Source organism: Aristolochia californica, unplaced genomic scaffold (genome assembly GCF_029961685.1).
Source record: "Aristolochia californica isolate CCGP_79_NKW_82.1479 unplaced genomic scaffold, dmAriCali1.0.hap1 SCAF_2, whole genome shotgun sequence".
NCBI classification, from domain to species: Eukaryota; Viridiplantae; Streptophyta; class Magnoliopsida; order Piperales; family Aristolochiaceae; genus Aristolochia; species Aristolochia californica.
In genome coordinates, this window is record NW_027181881.1 from 2605850 (window position 1) to 2623966 (window position 18117).

General features: G+C 38.0%; 2 protein-coding genes and 1 non-coding gene across 3 annotated transcripts; 2 read left to right on the forward strand and 1 right to left on the reverse strand.

Annotated features, from left to right (window-relative positions):
* The first annotated feature begins 14441 nt into the window (after positions 1 to 14441).
* Positions 14442 to 14513, forward strand: TRNAH-GUG (transfer RNA histidin (anticodon GUG)). The gene has a single exon. It is a non-coding gene; the product is annotated as a tRNA-His (tRNA).
* A 1062-nt stretch (positions 14514 to 15575) lies between these two features.
* LOC137956820 (ribosomal RNA small subunit methyltransferase-like) lies at positions 15576 to 15995 on the reverse strand. Its single transcript, XM_068804456.1, has one exon. It carries the CDS (start codon positions 15993 to 15995, stop codon positions 15576 to 15578), a length of 420 nt encoding a protein of 139 aa, XP_068660557.1.
* Positions 15996 to 17461: 1466 nt separating this feature from the next.
* LOC137956822 (lachrymatory-factor synthase-like) lies at positions 17462 to 17923 on the forward strand. The gene has a single exon (XM_068804458.1). It carries the CDS (start codon positions 17462 to 17464, stop codon positions 17921 to 17923), a length of 462 nt encoding a protein of 153 aa, XP_068660559.1.
* Positions 17924 to 18117: the final 194 nt, after the last annotated feature.

Below are 18117 nucleotides of genomic sequence, written 5' to 3' on the forward strand. Positions count from 1 at the left end.
CTTTCAAAAGTATCTCAGGGTCTAAAGCGTCGAAGCTAATTTCAAAACCTCAATCACAATTGAAAAATATCTCTTGAAGAAGCACCCACGAGGAAGAAGATAACGAGAAGACTCGAGTTCAAGCATTAAAGACAAACATCTAAACTCAGTCAATTTTTGTAAGAGAGTATTCTAAATCCTATTCTTTAAGTACATATATGAAATTGGAGCTTTAGGTTATAAATTGCACATAGACATGTTTAAGATCATTTTAAACATCATTTATAAACATGTTAAAACACTTAGAGAGAAATTCTTATGTTTTATAAAGTTTACATTTTTAAACTGGCATTGGAATTGATCAATCAGCCACTGATAATAATTGATCATCTAGAACTGTGCAGGCTAGAAATATAAAACATAATCGAGTAACCATAGCCAATTGATTGATCATCCAAGACATGGTCATTTCATGCTACATTGTATGATCGATCATCCCACTTGGATTGATCGATCATTGTTATCCAGGCAAGTAGAATTTTCATAGAATGATAACTGATTCCTTCAGATTGATTGATCAGTTAGAACCTTGCCAATAAGGGACTTCAAGCATGATCGATCAAAGGAAAATACATTGATCGATCATACTTGTATTGCACAGCCAACGGGAATCTCAATTGATCAACTAGCTACTGACAATGATCGATCAACTTGACTTTTTTGGATATTTATCGAATCGTCCATGAATAAGTCATTGTCTAATGAAAAAATAGTTGTTATGATCGATTGATCAACCAACGGTCTAATTTTTGCAGACGTGTAAATAATGGTTAGTTTGAGTTGGGAAGTTATGAATACCCCACAAAACCCCGAGTAAATAAGTGAATGAGCTATTATTGGCATATCTTCAAGCTACAATCATTTATCTTGCCAAATTCCATCAAAGTGTTTTAGAGAGGAAGAGAGAGAGTCACATACTATGGAAAACCATCATTTTTTTTCAATCATCTTTGCATTCATCATAGTACAAACTCCTCGATCTATTCACAACATGCTACAAAAGAAGAAGCAACTTGAATCTCTCAAGGAGAATCATATCTCCAAGTAAGGGTGTAATTTTTTTTTCTTTTTTATGATATTGTGAAAGGTTCATCCATAACCTATTAGTCTAGATAGAAAAGTCTAGCTAGAGCTAGAATCTAGCAAAAATCTCTTAGGGAGAATGGCTTGTGTAATAATTGTGAATCGAGCTACACATGGCCAAAGAGAATCGAAATCTCTTTTGTAATTTTTCAGCTATTAGAATGTGATAGTGGAATTTTCCCAAGCACATGTTCTTGGCAATGACTACCACTAGGGGAACATTGATACCAAAAAGTATATTGTCCTTGTGGTGTGTGTGCATGTTGTTATTTACATTGAATTGCTTTTATGCATGATATTTTAATTACACAGAGAAGTTGTTTTTAAATTGAATATACCAATTCACCCTCCCTCTCCCGAGAAGTCATATGTGCCAACAATTGGTATCAAAGCATGCCAAAAAATTTATTGAACACAAAATCTCCTTGATTTTGAAAATACTAAATGACATCTCGTGATAAATTGCTCCTTCCCAAAGGACAATCTGCCAATCGTAAAAAGAATAGACAATACAATGTTTCATTTGATACTAAATAATAGTTTTACTATTTTTTTTATTTATTTCTATTTGAAAAGTTAAGTTTTTCAAGTTTTTTTAAAGGGAGTGAATGTAACTAATAAAAAATTAAAATAGTTCTTTTATAAATTTCCTATCTCACCCACATATAATATAAGAGAATTATTACTTCATGTCTTCCATTTACTATTTTTCATTTTTATTTAGTTATAATCGAAACCATTGCAAATCAATATAGTATAATAGATTGATTTAATGTAAAATATAAAAAGGTTAAATATTAATAAAAGAATCTAGTTGATAGTTAACTTTGTCAATCGAGAGGCATATTAATAATGATTTTTAACATATTTTTTATAACTCATCCTTACATTGATTTGTTATTTGAACCAAACAATTGTCGAATGATGAGTTGGTGCGTGCTCTTTTCTAAAGAGTACCTCTTTTATTCATTTTATCTTACTACTCAATTTTCTAAAAGTGAGACCATGATTTTAGAATTAGTGAACTATCTTGGATTTGTTTGGGATTAGTTAGAAATCTGAATTCTCTTATCTCTAAATAAAATTTTCAATTCCTCACTTACTGCCAAGACTGCCTATGTAACATTCAAATTGTTACATTATAGGGTTTCATACTTGAGAAGTTTAGGGTTGAAGAGAAGAAGAGGTAAGGAGAAGCAAAGAGAAGAGAAGGAAGAGAAGAGAAGAGAAGGAAGAGAGATGCTCGTCTGAGATGAAAGAGAGGTTTACCCAAAAAGAGAGAAGCTCAAGTATGAGCTTAACCTGTGTACAATTCTTACTTATGGAGTTGGATAGAAACCTTAATACACTATAAAGATTAAAACACACTTAAAAAACCTTTAGTAATTACAAAGTAGGTCACTCAATCCCTTAATGACAAGCTATGTCAGTAGTGCTTCTTTAACAGATATAATTTAGTATTAAATTAAGTTCAAATTTAGTTGGATAGTTTTTCAAGGGACATTCATCCAAATTACTTAATTAATTTCCATTAAATGAAAAAGGAATTCCTAACTCAAAACACAAAAATGGAAAATAGTCCTCTTTATATATCTTTACCCTATTATCGAGAAAAAAATGACAATATATTCATCACTCACCATCGATGATCGATAACAAAGATGTGACTCAGCAAATATGCAAGACTAATGAGCAATAAGTGTGAAGGTTAAATGAAAAATAAGCAACTTACATGATATAGCATAGAGATCTGATAGAACCAATAGTTAAGAAGCAATCAATAGTCCTCCTCTTAGGTTAAAATTTTAATTGGACAATTCATTGGAGGACATTCATTAAATAATAAGAAGTATACAATTCTTCATTAGATTTCGGAGTAATAGATTATTGAATTAATTTCTATCACCCCAAAATGGAAGTCTTAACTCAAAACACAAAATCGAAATAATCCTCTTTTATCTCTCTTTACTCTCTTCTCGAGAGAAAAAAAAACCAACAATATATCACTCACTATCAAGGATGGATGACTACTGCTAACTAAAGATGTAGCAAAGTTAGGAAAAGGTGCAAGACTAAATGAGTAATGAGACTAAGGGGGGTTAGTCCACAATGAACTTGAATTGAATTGAAGTGAAATTAATTGATTCAACTTCAACTCATGTTTGGGTGTTAGTGTAGACGAGTTCAAGTGGTTGGAAAACAGATTCCAGTGTTAGTGCCCCCAAATGAAAAATATGATATAAAGAAGAGGATGAGTAACCTTTTATAATATACGTAAATAGAACATATACCTAAACATATAATTAACCAAAATAAATATGGTTACTACACTTATAAGTGATTTAACGTGTAGTATTAGAATATATTAATATCCTAATTAATGAAAAACTATATTATTTTACTTAATGATTATATTTTATTATAAATTAAAACAATAATTACGTGTGACTAGAATAAATTATACTAAATTAATAAAAAATTAAAAATAACATAAGAGAATATAATAAATTAACCTAATGCTTTAATTAATTATATAAATTGGATAATTAAACCAATTCATGATTACAGTTTATTATAAATTAATATAATAATTACGTGTGACTAGAATAAATTATTTAAAATAAATCAAAAATTTAAAAATAACATAAGTGAATATAATAAAAAATAAATTATTTTGTAATAACATAAGATATAGTTTAAAATTAGAACACACTATTTTAATAAAAAAAAATATACATAATAAAGAAATAAATATATTAATTTATCAATAACATAATATATATTTGACATATTATTAATTAATAATATATTAACAAAAAATGAAAAAGTAATGGTTTAATTAATTGGATAACTAAACCAATTATGATGATGGTTTAATTTTTCCTAACTTAGGAAAAATTAAACAACGTCTTCTCGTGCGTCGTCTTCCTCAACAGCGGGCAACGGCGACGGAGGTGACGCTCTGACGGTATGCTGAGAGGGAGAAAAGAGGGAGGACGAGAGAGAAGAGAAGGCGGGAGGTCGAGAGGCTCTGCAATAGAGGTTGGCCTCCCGTGCTCTACGACAGAGGTCGAGAAGAGGGAGGAAGGCTGACGGGGGGGAAGAGAGGGAGGTCGAGAGACACGAGAAGTCGGGAGGCCGAGAGGCTCTGCGATAGAGGCTTGGTCTCCCGTGCTCTGCGACAGAGGTCAAGAGGGAGAAGAGAGGAAGGCCGAGAGGGAGGAAGGTCGACGGGGGTGGGGGAAGAAGATTGGGCGAAAAAAATCGTCGGGAGACGAAGGCCGAGGGAGAGGGAGAGGAGAATGAGGATAAAATTTTCCTTTGGGGGGGGGGGGGGGGGGAGGGGGGGGAAGAAGCAACGTGCGTTGAGCGAGGAAAATTGATGATTCACAAAATAGGTAGGAATCAACTTTCCACCGTTTTTGCCTGAGCGAATGAAATGGTGTAATCTCACTTCAATTCAATTCTTTCTACACTAACGCCAGTTTTTAATGAAATATGTAATGCGGAGGGGATTCATTCCACTTCATTGTGGACTAACCCCCCTAAAGGTTGAAATCCACAACTTACTTGATATAGTGAAGAAGAAACCTAAGAGAAGCAATCATAGTCCTCTAAGTGATCTTAAATGTAAAAAAGATTCAAAACTAAATAAGCTAAATGAAATAAATAGAATAGAAGTGTTGGAACAGGTGGCTTCTTAGTAGGGGGTGAATTGAAATTCTAAATTAAAACTTTAATGCGCATGAAGTGTTAAAATAAAATTCAGCAAAAAAAAAAAAAAAACTAGAACATAACAATACGGAGACAAAGATTGTTTGTTCTCGATGTTCCCCTATTAGTAGTTACTACCCAAGAACCCTTTCTTGGGAAAATTCTATTAATTATTTTATTAGTTGGAAAATAGAAATAGATTTCAAGCTTTCATCAAGTCATGTGTAATCCCCACTTACACAATTGATCTCTCCCCAAGAGATTCAATACAACTAGATTCTGGTTCTAGTGGGTACTTCTTTTCTATATTTGAGGCTTTAGAGTGTCAATCGTTCTACCTTTAAGATACTAGAGAACCTCTAACACAAAAGTATAAAAATAAGAAATAAATCAAACTTACAATCTTTCTTATGAAGAGATAGCCCTTCTATAAGTGAGATCCTAGTCTTCGAAACTTAAGCACGAGATAAAAGGTGTATAGCAGTTTGATGGAACTATTGAATGCAAAGAGAGTGAAGAGAAAAGGAAGATTTTGGTAATTTTTTATGTTTTTCTCTTCTAAAGGGTAAAATCAAAATATGAGACTCAAAATAATATTTCAAAAGTTAGTTATGCCAATATAAGCTCGACTCTTAATTTTTTTATGAGTTTGAGGGCCTATTTATAAGTTTCCTAGCCAACTAACCTTTTATGCCTGCTACCAATAGGCCGTAAAAATTGTTGATCGGTCATTAGAAGAGTATGATGAATCAACCATGTATAACAACTATATTTTTTTAGGTTCCCTAAGCCTATAGATCAATCAAGGCATCAATCAATAATTTTTCAACCTTTCAAAAAACTCATTGATCGATCAACCCAATTCAATTGATCGATCATGCTTTATTGCATCTTTCTAGAAGCATTCAATATGATTGATCATGTTTTATAATTTATGCCGGACTACTTTTTGGATGATCAATCATGCCACATGTATGATCGATCATGCCATATGTCAGTTTACTGTGTTAACATATAAGCATGATATAAGTTATTCTAAAGGATTTGTCATTATGAAACATTTATATGCATTCGGTTAAAACATGGTTTTAAAATATTTGATGCTATAAAGCTCTATAACATAGATGTGTTTTAAAAAATTGAAGTTTGTTTGGCTATCTACTTACAAGCTTGAGTTCTTGAGATATTTCTATTTGACTTCGACTCTAGTCTTCAAGTCTTCAGTTTTCTTCTTCGTGTGATTTTTTCTTCTCAGCAACAATCGTCAATTGTGGTTTTGCTTCGGTTTTAGACTTGGCAAATTAATTGTCCTTTTGTCTTGGGCTTTTGCCATAGACCTTTTAATCTTTGTGCTAAAAGGCTTTTGTTAGAAATACACTGATAGCACTGTGAATAGAACACATTCAAGCTACCAATTTTGCTATCATCAAAGTAATAGAAATCAGCATGATTGTAGTATTGGTCCAACAAAAAGTACACAAAGCATAGTAAACAATTTAAAGTAATCAAGAAAATGAAAACAGTAGCAAGATTGACCAACTGCAATTGCTTCATTCTAAAATTTTCATCTTTTTGGTCTTACCAATCCAAGAATTCGATCATTTAAATAGATGAGTATGGCTCTGATTGTTATTCATTGAACAAAATAGAACTCAAAGTTTTCTAATTTATTTCTTTGTTCAAGAAGTTTTTGGCCAATATGAGGGACAAAAACATTCTAAAAGTCTTTAAAATACCAAAATTAATTCACTTCATTTGCTTCAAATACACACACACATATATATATATATATATATTTTAGGAAATAAGTTCAAGACTAGAAAATTAAAAAGAGGCTAACTAATTTTTTAAGCCAAATATAATACCCAATTACATGTATCTCAATCTCTCAAGAGATTTATTTACAACTAATCCTAGCTCTAGTGGGCACTTCATTATTTACTCAAGGTTCTAGAAAACCTCGTTCAAAAGAAAGTAAAAATACAAAAGAGAAAATCAAATTTATACCTTTTTTTTTTTAGAGATAACCTTCTGACGGTGAGATCCAAGATTCCAATCTTTAAGCACACTAAATGAAGTATGTGGAGTTTGGTGGAAGTAGGAATGACAAGAAGAAATACAGAGAGATTGGAATTTTTGACAAATTTGGGTTTTTTCCTCATGGAAAGGGTAAAATTAGAAGTTTAGACACAAAACTCTTTCTTCAATGCTTTGGTATGCCAATATATGCTCATTGCTTGCTTAGGGATGAGTTTAGGTCATTATTTATAAGTTTTTGGGCAAAATTAGTTATTTCCTATCGTTATTCAAAAAAAAATGTAAAAGAAGTTGATGGACTATATTGTTTAATTGATCAATCAATTGCCCTCTAACGACCATATTTTTTGAGTTCATATGGTCTTATGATCGATCATGGCATTGATCAAGGTGTTTGCCAACATTTTAGTAGAATAATCAATCATGTTGCTATGATGTTGATCAATCATGCTTTATACACTTGTTTGGTAGGATTCCAATTGATCGATCATGCCTATATAGGGTGATTGATAATGTCTCATAACTTTTATCTTGTAACATTTTGTATGATTGATCATGTCCAAGGGGATTGATCAATCATGCATTATAAACATGGCTGTCAACATGTTACAACCTCCTTGCGATCATTCACTCGACTCTCATGGAAATGAGACATTACTTTCTCTAGTTGTATAAAAACACCATGTAAGATTTGTCAATGAACCAACTCAAAATTATAAAAAAAAGTTTCGATTTCTAAATATTAATTTATTGATTTTCTATCCCCTATACGTGAATAATTTGGAGTAGATGCCCAAACAATAATAAAGTTGGGTCAAGTTACCTAATTAAGAAAACTGTTTTCCAACTAATAAATCATATGATCTGTATCGGACTATTACCAGTAACATCAACCGTGTTTAAATGCAGCGCAGATTCCTTTTTTGTTTTCTAAAGGAGCTGGACAGTCTATTCAAAGAAAAAAGCTGAAGGAATGACGGCACTGAAGGAATGAAGTTAAAACAGATTATGAATCATGAAGTCCCTTCCCGGTAGACTTGGCATAATGGGTGACTGTCTGCTGGGTGGACAAGAAACAGTTCGGTACGACTTTTACGTCGATTCTCTAATGGAAACAGCAGATAAAAGTTTCCGTTTTGAGATTAGTTGGTTCATCACTTTTCCGCGTGAGAGAGCTTTAGAGAGGGTCTTCAAGCCGTTGAAGGAGACGCCACTGAACTTTCAATCTTGAACCCTGCAAATAGAAACAACCGTTTGCAGAAACCATGGAGGTTCCTTGTTATAGTGTCCAAACGCGTGTCAATTGATTGCGATACAGGCGTGGTAGGCACGATGAGAAGCCTCTTCTTCCTTGAATTCTACTCTTAACTCGCTTCCCTGAAACGGGTTGTTTCCCCTGCAAGCACGCGTGGACGATGACATGATTCATTAATGGGTTGAAAAGAATGGAAGATGAAGATGAGCTTAGTGAGTGCCTGCTGGAAGCTGGGTCTATCGTCCAACCCCTTCTTTTTCTCCCCTTTTAGATCACTTCCCCACGTTCACAAATTCCCCTAAAAAGAAGCATGGGACCCTGACTGGAGTGGGTTGTTGAGGCCAGCTTTAGCGAGTGAGTGTCAATCACCACATAGGCTTCGCATTTTGCAGTCATTCTCAGACGTTGACGCTTTGGATGTACGCGGATTAACGTGACAATCATTCGTTGGACGAAATGCCCTAGTGCCGACATGAAAAGAAATCAAAGCGCACTAGACGATCTAGAAGTCCAATATCCCAAACGCAAGGTACTCCTCCCCCTCCTCTGAGAAGGCTCAAGGGAGTGTAGGGACCCTTCTTTTGAGTCTTAACATGAAATGATATCATCATCTCAAACGGATAACTTGATAACCTCTGGCTCAAATCCAACGAGCAGGGTATCCTTTTTTTTATCATCCGGACGTGTCATTTTAATTTTTAATCTTCTTTCCAATGGCAGCCTCAATCTATGATCGAAAAACGACTATCTGATGATTAAACAAAGAATAAACCCACCCAGAAAGTAACATCAGATTTCTCCGCAATACCCATGAGACACTTTTCAAGTTGCAGGCCTGGGTGAGTGCCTGCTTTTTTCTTTTCCCAGAGTAGAACCATCAATCAAGCAAAACCCATCTTGAATGAAGCAGGTCAGATTCTTATTCAGTCGGATAAATCCATTTTTTAAACCTGTAGCAGCCTCACGAGATTTTTTTCACATCAGAACTGCCGCAGGGATGATCTCATCAATCACATCCATTTGCATAACAGGCGATCTGATTATTTGAGCCCCAGCTCGATTGTCACTAGAAGTGAGAGCTCTTTTTATGTGGCTCCAGCCACGATATGCGATCACTTTCACTGATCTTCATCCTCTAAAGATACCCATGATTCAGTCATCCTCGTTTCAGATATCATCACCATCCAGCTTAAAGAAATCCGCCGTGCGTGCTTGCCATGCAGAATGGATCAAAAGGGATCGAGGCTCCACGCCCTTTACTTGTTTTGACTTGCCTGATTCGGAACCCACTTCGGTGATCTCAGACTCAACCGTTCACACCATTGCAATAGAAAATTACAGGCAAGCAAGATGAGAGTTTATCCAGTTGGAGAGCAGCAGCCATTAGCACTTAAAAAGAGTTCTCAATCCTTCAACAACAAGTGTTTGTTCGTTTAGTTCATGAGAGAAGTCAAGGGTAAGTTGCCATCAGATATCATCATCTTCTATCTCACTTGGGGCCCCACCAGGTGAACACGTCTGCAGTCTCCTGAGAAGGATCCGATGCATCGTTGATTTGCCCATTTGAGATGATGCGGAAGTGATGACACGGTGGGCCCCTTGCGAGTATCCTTAGCGATAAAAAAAACAAAAGGGGAGACGTATCATGTGTCCACCTCAAGCGGATTGGATGTACTCGCACTCTCGACTCTCGTACTCTCTCCCTTTCATCTTTAGAATATTAAGACTAAAGTAATCGATTAATGCTGATCAATTATCTTGATGCGTCATTAGCAAAACGTGATTAGATTTTCCTGCTCCCGGATTGGAGAAGCATCATGACTTTGACTTTTAGTCTTTGCAGAGATCTTAACACTACTCGAGGTGGTTACCGTTAATACGAGTGGCCCTGTTCGGGCCCACGTTATCTCCTCGGGTTGTTGCCACATTATTTAATCACGCGCGTGACGCGTTGTTCGTTTTTTAATTCTCTCGGAAGATCCGACTTGGATTCACCGCAAATGGATCCGATTAATAACCACGCCGATACCGACTGCCGCCCGCCGTCTCTGCCGTGGTTGCGTGTACGAATCTAAGCCGCCTAAATACTAATTATAATTAGAGAGTTTGCTTCATGAATTTGCGTCAGGGTTTTATAATAAAATTAAATAAAATTTATGAAAGCGTGAACTAAAAGATCGGCTTCCTCGTTGCTGCAACAAGAAGCTAAGGACAAAGATTTTACTCAAATTACACAAAAAAATTCCCCTGCTTAAGTCTCGATCAAGATTAGTTAATTAATCGCATTCATTATCCCACTTATTCGGACATCAATATCAAGATGCGTCAAAGAGTGTCGAGATCAAGATGATCTTGCACTCGGTCCCACACGAATCGTCTACGGATAAACGTTTCGGTGACGCAGGGCCCACTAGTTAAATAAGACATGTATGTAAGCCCACATCCAACGCGGTGGCTTTGACGGTGACTCGACAGTTCGGCCTGCCCGCCGCCGCACCCGTATTTTGTGGCGCACGTGACTCCGGTTTTTTTGAGCCAAGTTCATACGTGCAATACGTTCAAAGTGGTGGCGGCCGCGGCGGCTCCCTCCGCCTTTTCATTTCCTAATATCTTTTCTCGTTTTTGAGGGACTTTTAAGTAAGAAGGAAAATTATTAAGGGGCATCTGATTAAAAGTTGCCACGTAGAAAATTATGACGTCGGTCAATGGATGACGATATCATGGAGGGAGATCGGGGAGAAAAGGACTCCTGCCATGATTGGGCGGAGGAGTTGGATTCAAAAGCGTCACTCCCGTCTTCACACGACTTCTATATTTTTTCAACTTCTTCTCCCTTCTTCTACTCCGGTTCTCTCTCCCTCTCTCTCTCTCTCTACTGTACTGCTTTTGTTTTCCGGAAAATGATCTGAAAAAAAAGCCGCGGTTTTTTTTTTACGGATTGAAGGGAGGATGGTTCAGGATATCGAGCAGCACGGCATTTTTAGTGCTGTTGGATTTTCTGATGATACCGATAGCTTGCAGAAGCGGGACGAAGATGAGGTTCGGAAGTTCGATTCGTTCGGAGATGAGTATAAGAGGATTAACCTCAGTGAGCTTAATCACGAGGCAAGCACCTTTTTTCTCCTTTTTCTCTTTCTATGTTTTACTTCTGCTTTCCCTTCTTTTTATTCTTTTTTTCCCTCTGGACCGAAAGCCTACATGGGTTTTCAATTTGATCTAGTTCTTGTTGTTTTTAATTGTTTGTAGCTGTTTCGTCTATCGTTAATGGATGATTGATTGTTTGAAACAGTTTTAGTTTTATGTTTTGCATGGCTTTTCTGTTTTGAAAACAGTTTCTCGTTCTCCATGATTGAGATCATAAGTCTAGCTTATAATACCCCTCATGTGCAGGCCTTCGCAAATGAGGAGTCCAGTCCTCTTGGTTTGACATTACGAAAGACTCCGTCTTTTCTGGAACTCGTTGAAAAGAAGCTGTCAGAAGGGATCTCAACGAAGAAGACAGAGAGTTCCCAGTCGATTTCCGAGAAGGAAAAGCTGAAGGCTTCGAATTTCTCGGCTTCGCTCCTCAGGATAGGAAATTGGGAGGTACCATTGTTCTCAGGATAGACCATTGTTCTAGTGTTATACTCGATATCGTTTCCTCGAATTTCGGAGAAGTTGTTAACTTTCATAGAAATTCAAAATGGAACTGAATTCTCGTTCTGTTTGTTCAGAGAGTTTCTCGGTACGAAGGTGACTTGGTTGGAAAACTGTACTATGCAAAGCGAAAACTCGTCTGGGAGGTTCTGAATTCGGGACTGAAGAGCAAAATTGAAATACAATGGTCCGAAATCGTAGCAATAAGAGCTACCTTTTGCCCAAATCAACCAGATGTTCTCGAAGTTGAGGTAGTCCTTTCTCGATAATTTCTGTTTCTTCTCCTCGTTAATCTCTGTTTTAACTCTGCATCTTTTCCTCTTCCGAAACGCTCGGTTCTTTCTGTTGCTTAAAGCTCTCACCTTTATCTTTGTTCTCATCTCTTGCTAAAACTCTTTACCATCCTTTTTCTTCTTCATCTGCTACTGAAGTTCCTTACGTTCATCTTTGTCAAATGCAGCTGAACCATCCGCCTTCTTACTTCCAAGAGTCGAATCCTCAACCAAGAAAGCATACTCTCTGGCATGCCACTGAAGACTTTACAGGAGGGCAAGCCCCAGTTTCCAGGTAATGCAGAATCTCTTCTCCATTCCACAGAAATTTCTTCTCTCTCTCTCTAGATATGGTTTCAAACCAACCCCTTGAATAGCTAAGTTGCTTTTTCTCAGGAGACATTATCTTCTGTGCCCTGAAGGAACTCTGGAGAAGCATTACGAGAAGCTTCTCCAGCATGACACCCGCTTGTACATGCTGAGCAGAGGACCCTTTCCTGCTATCCCCTCTCTTTACTTCCCCAACAGTTTTGATGGCTCAAACTATGACGGTTTCGGAGACTACCCTTATAGCTTCCATCAACACAGATCAGAAGTTTGTCCTGAATTCTCTCCCGTTTTGAAGGTCGCTTACTCGTCGCAGTATCCACAATTTGATATGCGAAGGTCCTTAGTGCTTCCTCACCAGGCTCACAGTTTCAAGCCTCTTGGGCCAACGACAATTAGTCCCATGGATTCGAATTCCCCTTGTTCAGGTATCAAATTGCTTTCTTCCCTTGCTCTGTACATATTACTTAATTTGTAAGAGGATTAAAAAATAATAGTACGATATTTCTGCAATTCCAGTGGTAGATTTTCAGATCATGGAAGATGACAGAGGTGGTAGTGATCATTTCAAGCCGCAGAGACCATTTTCGTGGGCCGACAGACTGGGAATGACAGAGAATGCCATTAATCAAAACGGGCACAGCGTTCATGAACGGTTCGCACTCGGTTCCGCCGATCAATTCATTTATTCTCCTCATCAACAAACTCCCTCTGGTTTTTTACTTCCGCAAAATGGACGCAGAATGGGTTCTTCAGGCAACAATCGTGCACTCACCGAGATCGAAGAACACTTGCTAAGCGACCCAATGGCGTCAGTTTGCACTGATGAGCAGAGGATTCTCGATAAAGTTGATTCTATGTATAATCTTCTTAACCCGGCTCAAGTCAATTCGTCATTTGAAAGAATCGGTGGAACGTACGTTCAAACGACGCCATCAATTGATTCATACATACCCAGAAGCTCCATGGCAATAGATCCGAGCGAGGGCATCAGTGCACGCCCAATCAGCTGGCGACCGTTGCAAGATACTCACGAGAACTTGTTGACCCAACTCAGTCGAATTGATCAGCTACCCAACAATATAACATACAATCCGAATCCGAATCCGAACCTGAATAATGTGAACGATGATCAGAATTATATGTGGAGCCCATGGAGATGACAAGAAGATTTTGATTGCATAAAGGGAATGAAATATGACAGTTGACTGGTAAAAGAAAAAAAACGGATGGTGGAGAAGAAGACGATGATTCTGCAGAAGTGTTGTCTCCTCTTTTGGTGTTAGATAGGATCAAGCTCATGGTTTCTTGTGAATATCAAAATTTGATGCCACTTGGGTTTAAGGAAAACTCAATTCGGTTCAAAGTTGTCAGTGGCTTGAAATTATTCTCGTCTTTCAATAAATCATAGAACAAAATTTTCAGTGTTCTGAAATATTTGACCCTGTCGTTGACCAGAATTGACTCGAGTTCAACTAATCCTTGTCACTTTTCCAAGTAGTTTTCCAACAAAGTGGTCCTCTTAAAGTATATTTTCCCATAATCGTTCTATTTACTAGAATTACTCTAAACCTGGCCCTTCCAGGACCTCTTTGTTCTTGGACGAGTTTTTATCCCACCCCATCCCTAACATGTGGGGTGAAATTGAAAACACATCATTAGGTTTTCTATCAGAGCGGGCTCTCATGTCACTATTTCGAGTCCCAAGACGCGCAAAGGCCAGATTAAAATACTGGTAGGTCCTTGTGATAAGCCTTGGGTCGAGCTAGTATCGTTGTGCGGACACAAAGGCTGAATTAAAATACTGGTAAGTAGCGTCTAGGTATTATCGTGGTCGGGCCAATGTTGTTGTGCTGCCATGGTCGTCGGCTCGCGAAGGTGGGGTGTGATGTTATGGTCCTGGGTTAAGTATCTGTCTTCCGCTCCTAACAAGAGTTAAATCGAGTTTGGTTGAATTCGCCATGGAACCTTACCTAGTGCGCACCCACCCCTAGTGTCAATAAGAAAACATACAAACAAAAAGTGAAAATATAACCAAAAAAATAATAAAATACAAAAATGTTGCCTTATGAACATGAGTGGCTGTAGTTTAGTGGTAAGAATTCTACGTTGTGGCCGTAGAGACCTGGGCTCGAATCCCAGCAGCCACATTTTCCATTTTCAATTGTGTTACGTTTTTCTTGCCCAGTATCTATATTAGCTTTCTCCATCGCTTGTGTTTTTTCGGCAAGCGCATGTTAGCCTTCATTTTTTTCCCGCCATCCTTGCATCTCTTCCCCGCTCCTCCTCTCAAAATTTCGAACCTTCTCACTCTCCCCTTCGTTTTTCCAGCCATCGGAATGAAGGATTTCAATTCCCTCGGTGACAAAGGTATGATTTCTGTCTCGTCTTAGCTTTTGCTCATTTCTATTTTTGCAGATCTAGCTAAAGATTTTTTCAGCAGCTTCGCTGATGACCATGGCGAGCCCAAATACCTCAACATTCTCGTAAGTCTATGTCGAAACCGATTCTAACTTTAATCTATTCCTCCTCCTCCTCCTTCTGACCAGCCCTAACCGGACTGTTTTTCTGTGTTCTGGTTTCAGCAAGATGTTGCCAATCGAAAGATCAAATGTGTGCAAATCGACCTTGACGACCTTGACGACCTTGTTAATGTAAATTCTGTCATTCTCTTTCATTCGCTTGGCTGGATTTCCGTTTACTACCGCTGTGTAAATATTGATTTGTTGTTTTAGTACAAGGATTTTGATGAGGGTTTCCTTCAACAGGTCACTGAAAATACGCTTCGGTATATTGAGATCTTTGCGGACGCCATGGATGAACTAATGCCTGAACTCATGGAGGCATTTTGGGTAGAAGATGACCATGATATTTTGATGACACAGAGAACAGAGGAAGGTACAGATAACGCCGAAATTAATGATCCTTTCCAGAGGATGCCTCCGGAGATCAAACGTTTTTAGTAAGTCTTAACATCAAATATTCTACGGCCTTAATTTTTTGTTAGTCTTAAATTTTTCTTCTTAATGCAATCCTCAAAAAATATATTCAACATAGGCAATGTGAAAAGAGTTCACCCTTGACAATAAGGGAGTGAGCTTTGAAGATCTCTTCTCTTCAAAGTCTCCTTGTCCCAACACCTCTAAGGCCTTTTCTTTGAAATCGAACTATCTCCTACATTCACCTCTCCATCCTCCACCTCCATCTTATCGTCATCTGTTCTCTCTCCCCCCCCCCTCCCCCTCAACTTCCATGCTGTGGTCTTCACTAGTATCCCCCAAAACACCCAAATCAAAATAAAACAAAGTAGCAACGAATACCTTTAGTTTATTCGAAAATGGCGTTCCTTGAAAGCTGCGTTGCAACTCCAAAACCATGTGAGGATCTAACTCATTGGCAATAACAGACTTGGCAGCTTCAAGGAGTTTTTTAGTAAGATTACTAGTACCAGAACCAATTTCAAGAACGACATCCGTGGTCTTGATACCCGACTTCTGACCAATAGTTTCTACTAGCATGAGATTTTTCAGTATGTGCTGTCCTTTCGACTTGTGGAAAGGAACACCCCCCTGGTAATGGTTTACGGCAACGGACGCAGCCTGTTTCTGTTTCTGGATCTTTCCACCCGCCATTGGAATCCAATTGTCGCTTTCAATGGAAAGGGGGAGAGTGCAAGTCCTCACTCTCGGGTTTTATGACAAACGACAGCCGCCAAACCAAACGGTGCTGCGTGTGTGTCTTGTCGAAAAGTCACTACCTCCAATTCTAAGCAGTTGAGCAGATTATTGGTCTGGTTTTTGCAAACATAACAAATAAATTTTATCATACAACCATTATCCATTGTATTAACTAGGGACACATGGAAACACAACCAACAAAAAATAAAATACTATGTGGTAAATATTTATAACACCTAAATATCTTTACCACATGGTGAAAACATCTCATAGCACTTCAAACATATTCAATAATATTTTAAAATTAATCGAACTAATTTCATTGTCGATGACTAGAACAATACAAAAACACATTCATCAAGTCCAAATTCATCGAACACCCTTGGTAGAGCCTTATATGATTTCGTAGTTACTACAAACCGTATATCGTCAATGATGGGAGTTGGGTTTCGTTGGCTAATGGACGCTTGTGTAGACGACTCAATCTTATTTGAACTGGATTAACACCCTAAATCCTAAACATTAACCGAAAACCCTAACAAATTAAAGTAAACCTTAAAACCCCTAAAAGCCCCAAACCCTAAACCTTAAACTCTAACTGATAACCCTAACAAATTAAAATAAACCCTAAACTTAAAACCTCTAGAAGCCCCAAACCCTAAACCCTAGACCTTAAAACCCCTAAATGCTAGACCCCCCCCCCCCCCCCTTCTCCTCTCCCTTTGGGTGTCCCACCTCTTGGGCCCACGTTAAGTTAACGATCAGATTCGCGAGCTTTTGAACTGATGTTAAGTTAACGATCCGATTCGTGAGCTTTTGAACCGAACCATGGTTCAGTCAAGTTTGGGTCATTAACTTAAACGAGCCTTATCAGTTTGAGATCCAGATACATCGAATCGAAATGAGCCGAAACCGATTCCTTTGCGAACCGGCTTGGTTCTATGCCACCCATAACTCCTTTTTTAGAAAATAATGATACTCATATACCTGTTTGACCGTGTTTGTAAATTTTTTAAATAGTTTGGTCATTATCATTTGTTGCGTCACCCATAGAGTTTTAAATATGTATTATTTAGTTGCTCATCAAAATTCTATACTTTAAAATTCTTATAATAGTAAAACAATAATGTCATTTATGCGTGCCCAAAAGTCCCGAACCGCTTTAGCCCAGACCGGGCAAATAAACTAAAGAGCTCACCGTATACTTTTAGAAGGCCAACCCCATGCCACAATAACTACAAAAAAAATGGTAAAGATATAAATTAAAGAGGACAATTGGCTGAGGGTATTTTGGTAATCTGATCTTCTATTTTCGTTATATAGGGAAGGTCCGTCACCCGTTTCGGTATCCTGTTTCTGCTTTCTCTCATTTTCTCTCCGAAAGCCTCTCACTCTCTTTCTCTCTCTCTCCCTGCTCACAAATGGCTGCGGAAGACAAGTGGGAGGGAAAGGTTAGCGCCAAGGTCCCAGGCGTTTCCGCAGACAAAGTTTGGGCGGTGATAGACGATTACGCAAACGTCTGCAACTATCTCCCAAGCATCGACACCAGCACCATCGAGTCTGGTGAGTCGGGTAAACTCGGTTGCGTTAGGCTCTGCAGTGGGCCTCCCATCCCCGGTGGCCAGGATCGGTCCTTCACGTACGAAAAATTGGTGGTGTATGACCCGGTGGAGCGAACTCTGAGCTACGAGGTCGTCGAGAACAATATCGAGTTCAAGGATTTCGTGGCGACCCACAAGGTGTTGTCTGAGGAAGACGGAAGCACCATCGAGTGGTCTTTCGTTACTCCTCCCATACCGTCGCCCCACTGGACTGCGGAGAAGATCATGGGTTACATTGGGTACAGTGTGAAGTACATGGCAGAGAAGATCGCTGAAGCCTAATATGTCTTTCCCGTATCCTGTGTTTTTACTTTTTTAAAAGTTTGGGGTGAAAAGCTTTGAGTGTCTGTCTTTCTGGGCTTGTCCCTGAAATAAAAAAATTCTAGCTTCGTCTAAGAATATCTGAATTTCCTTGGTCATTTTCTTTTTTTTTATCTTCTGCAAATATCTGAATTGTTAGCCGGGAAAAAGAGATA

Excerpts from the sequence above, each read along its gene's own strand:
- LOC137956820 (XM_068804456.1), bottom strand. The coding sequence starts at position 15,995 with ATGGCGGGTGGAAAGATCCAGAAACAGAAACAGGCTGCGTCCGTTGCC.
- LOC137956822 (XM_068804458.1), top strand. The coding sequence starts at position 17,462 with ATGGCTGCGGAAGACAAGTGGGAGGGAAAGGTTAGCGCCAAGGTCCCA.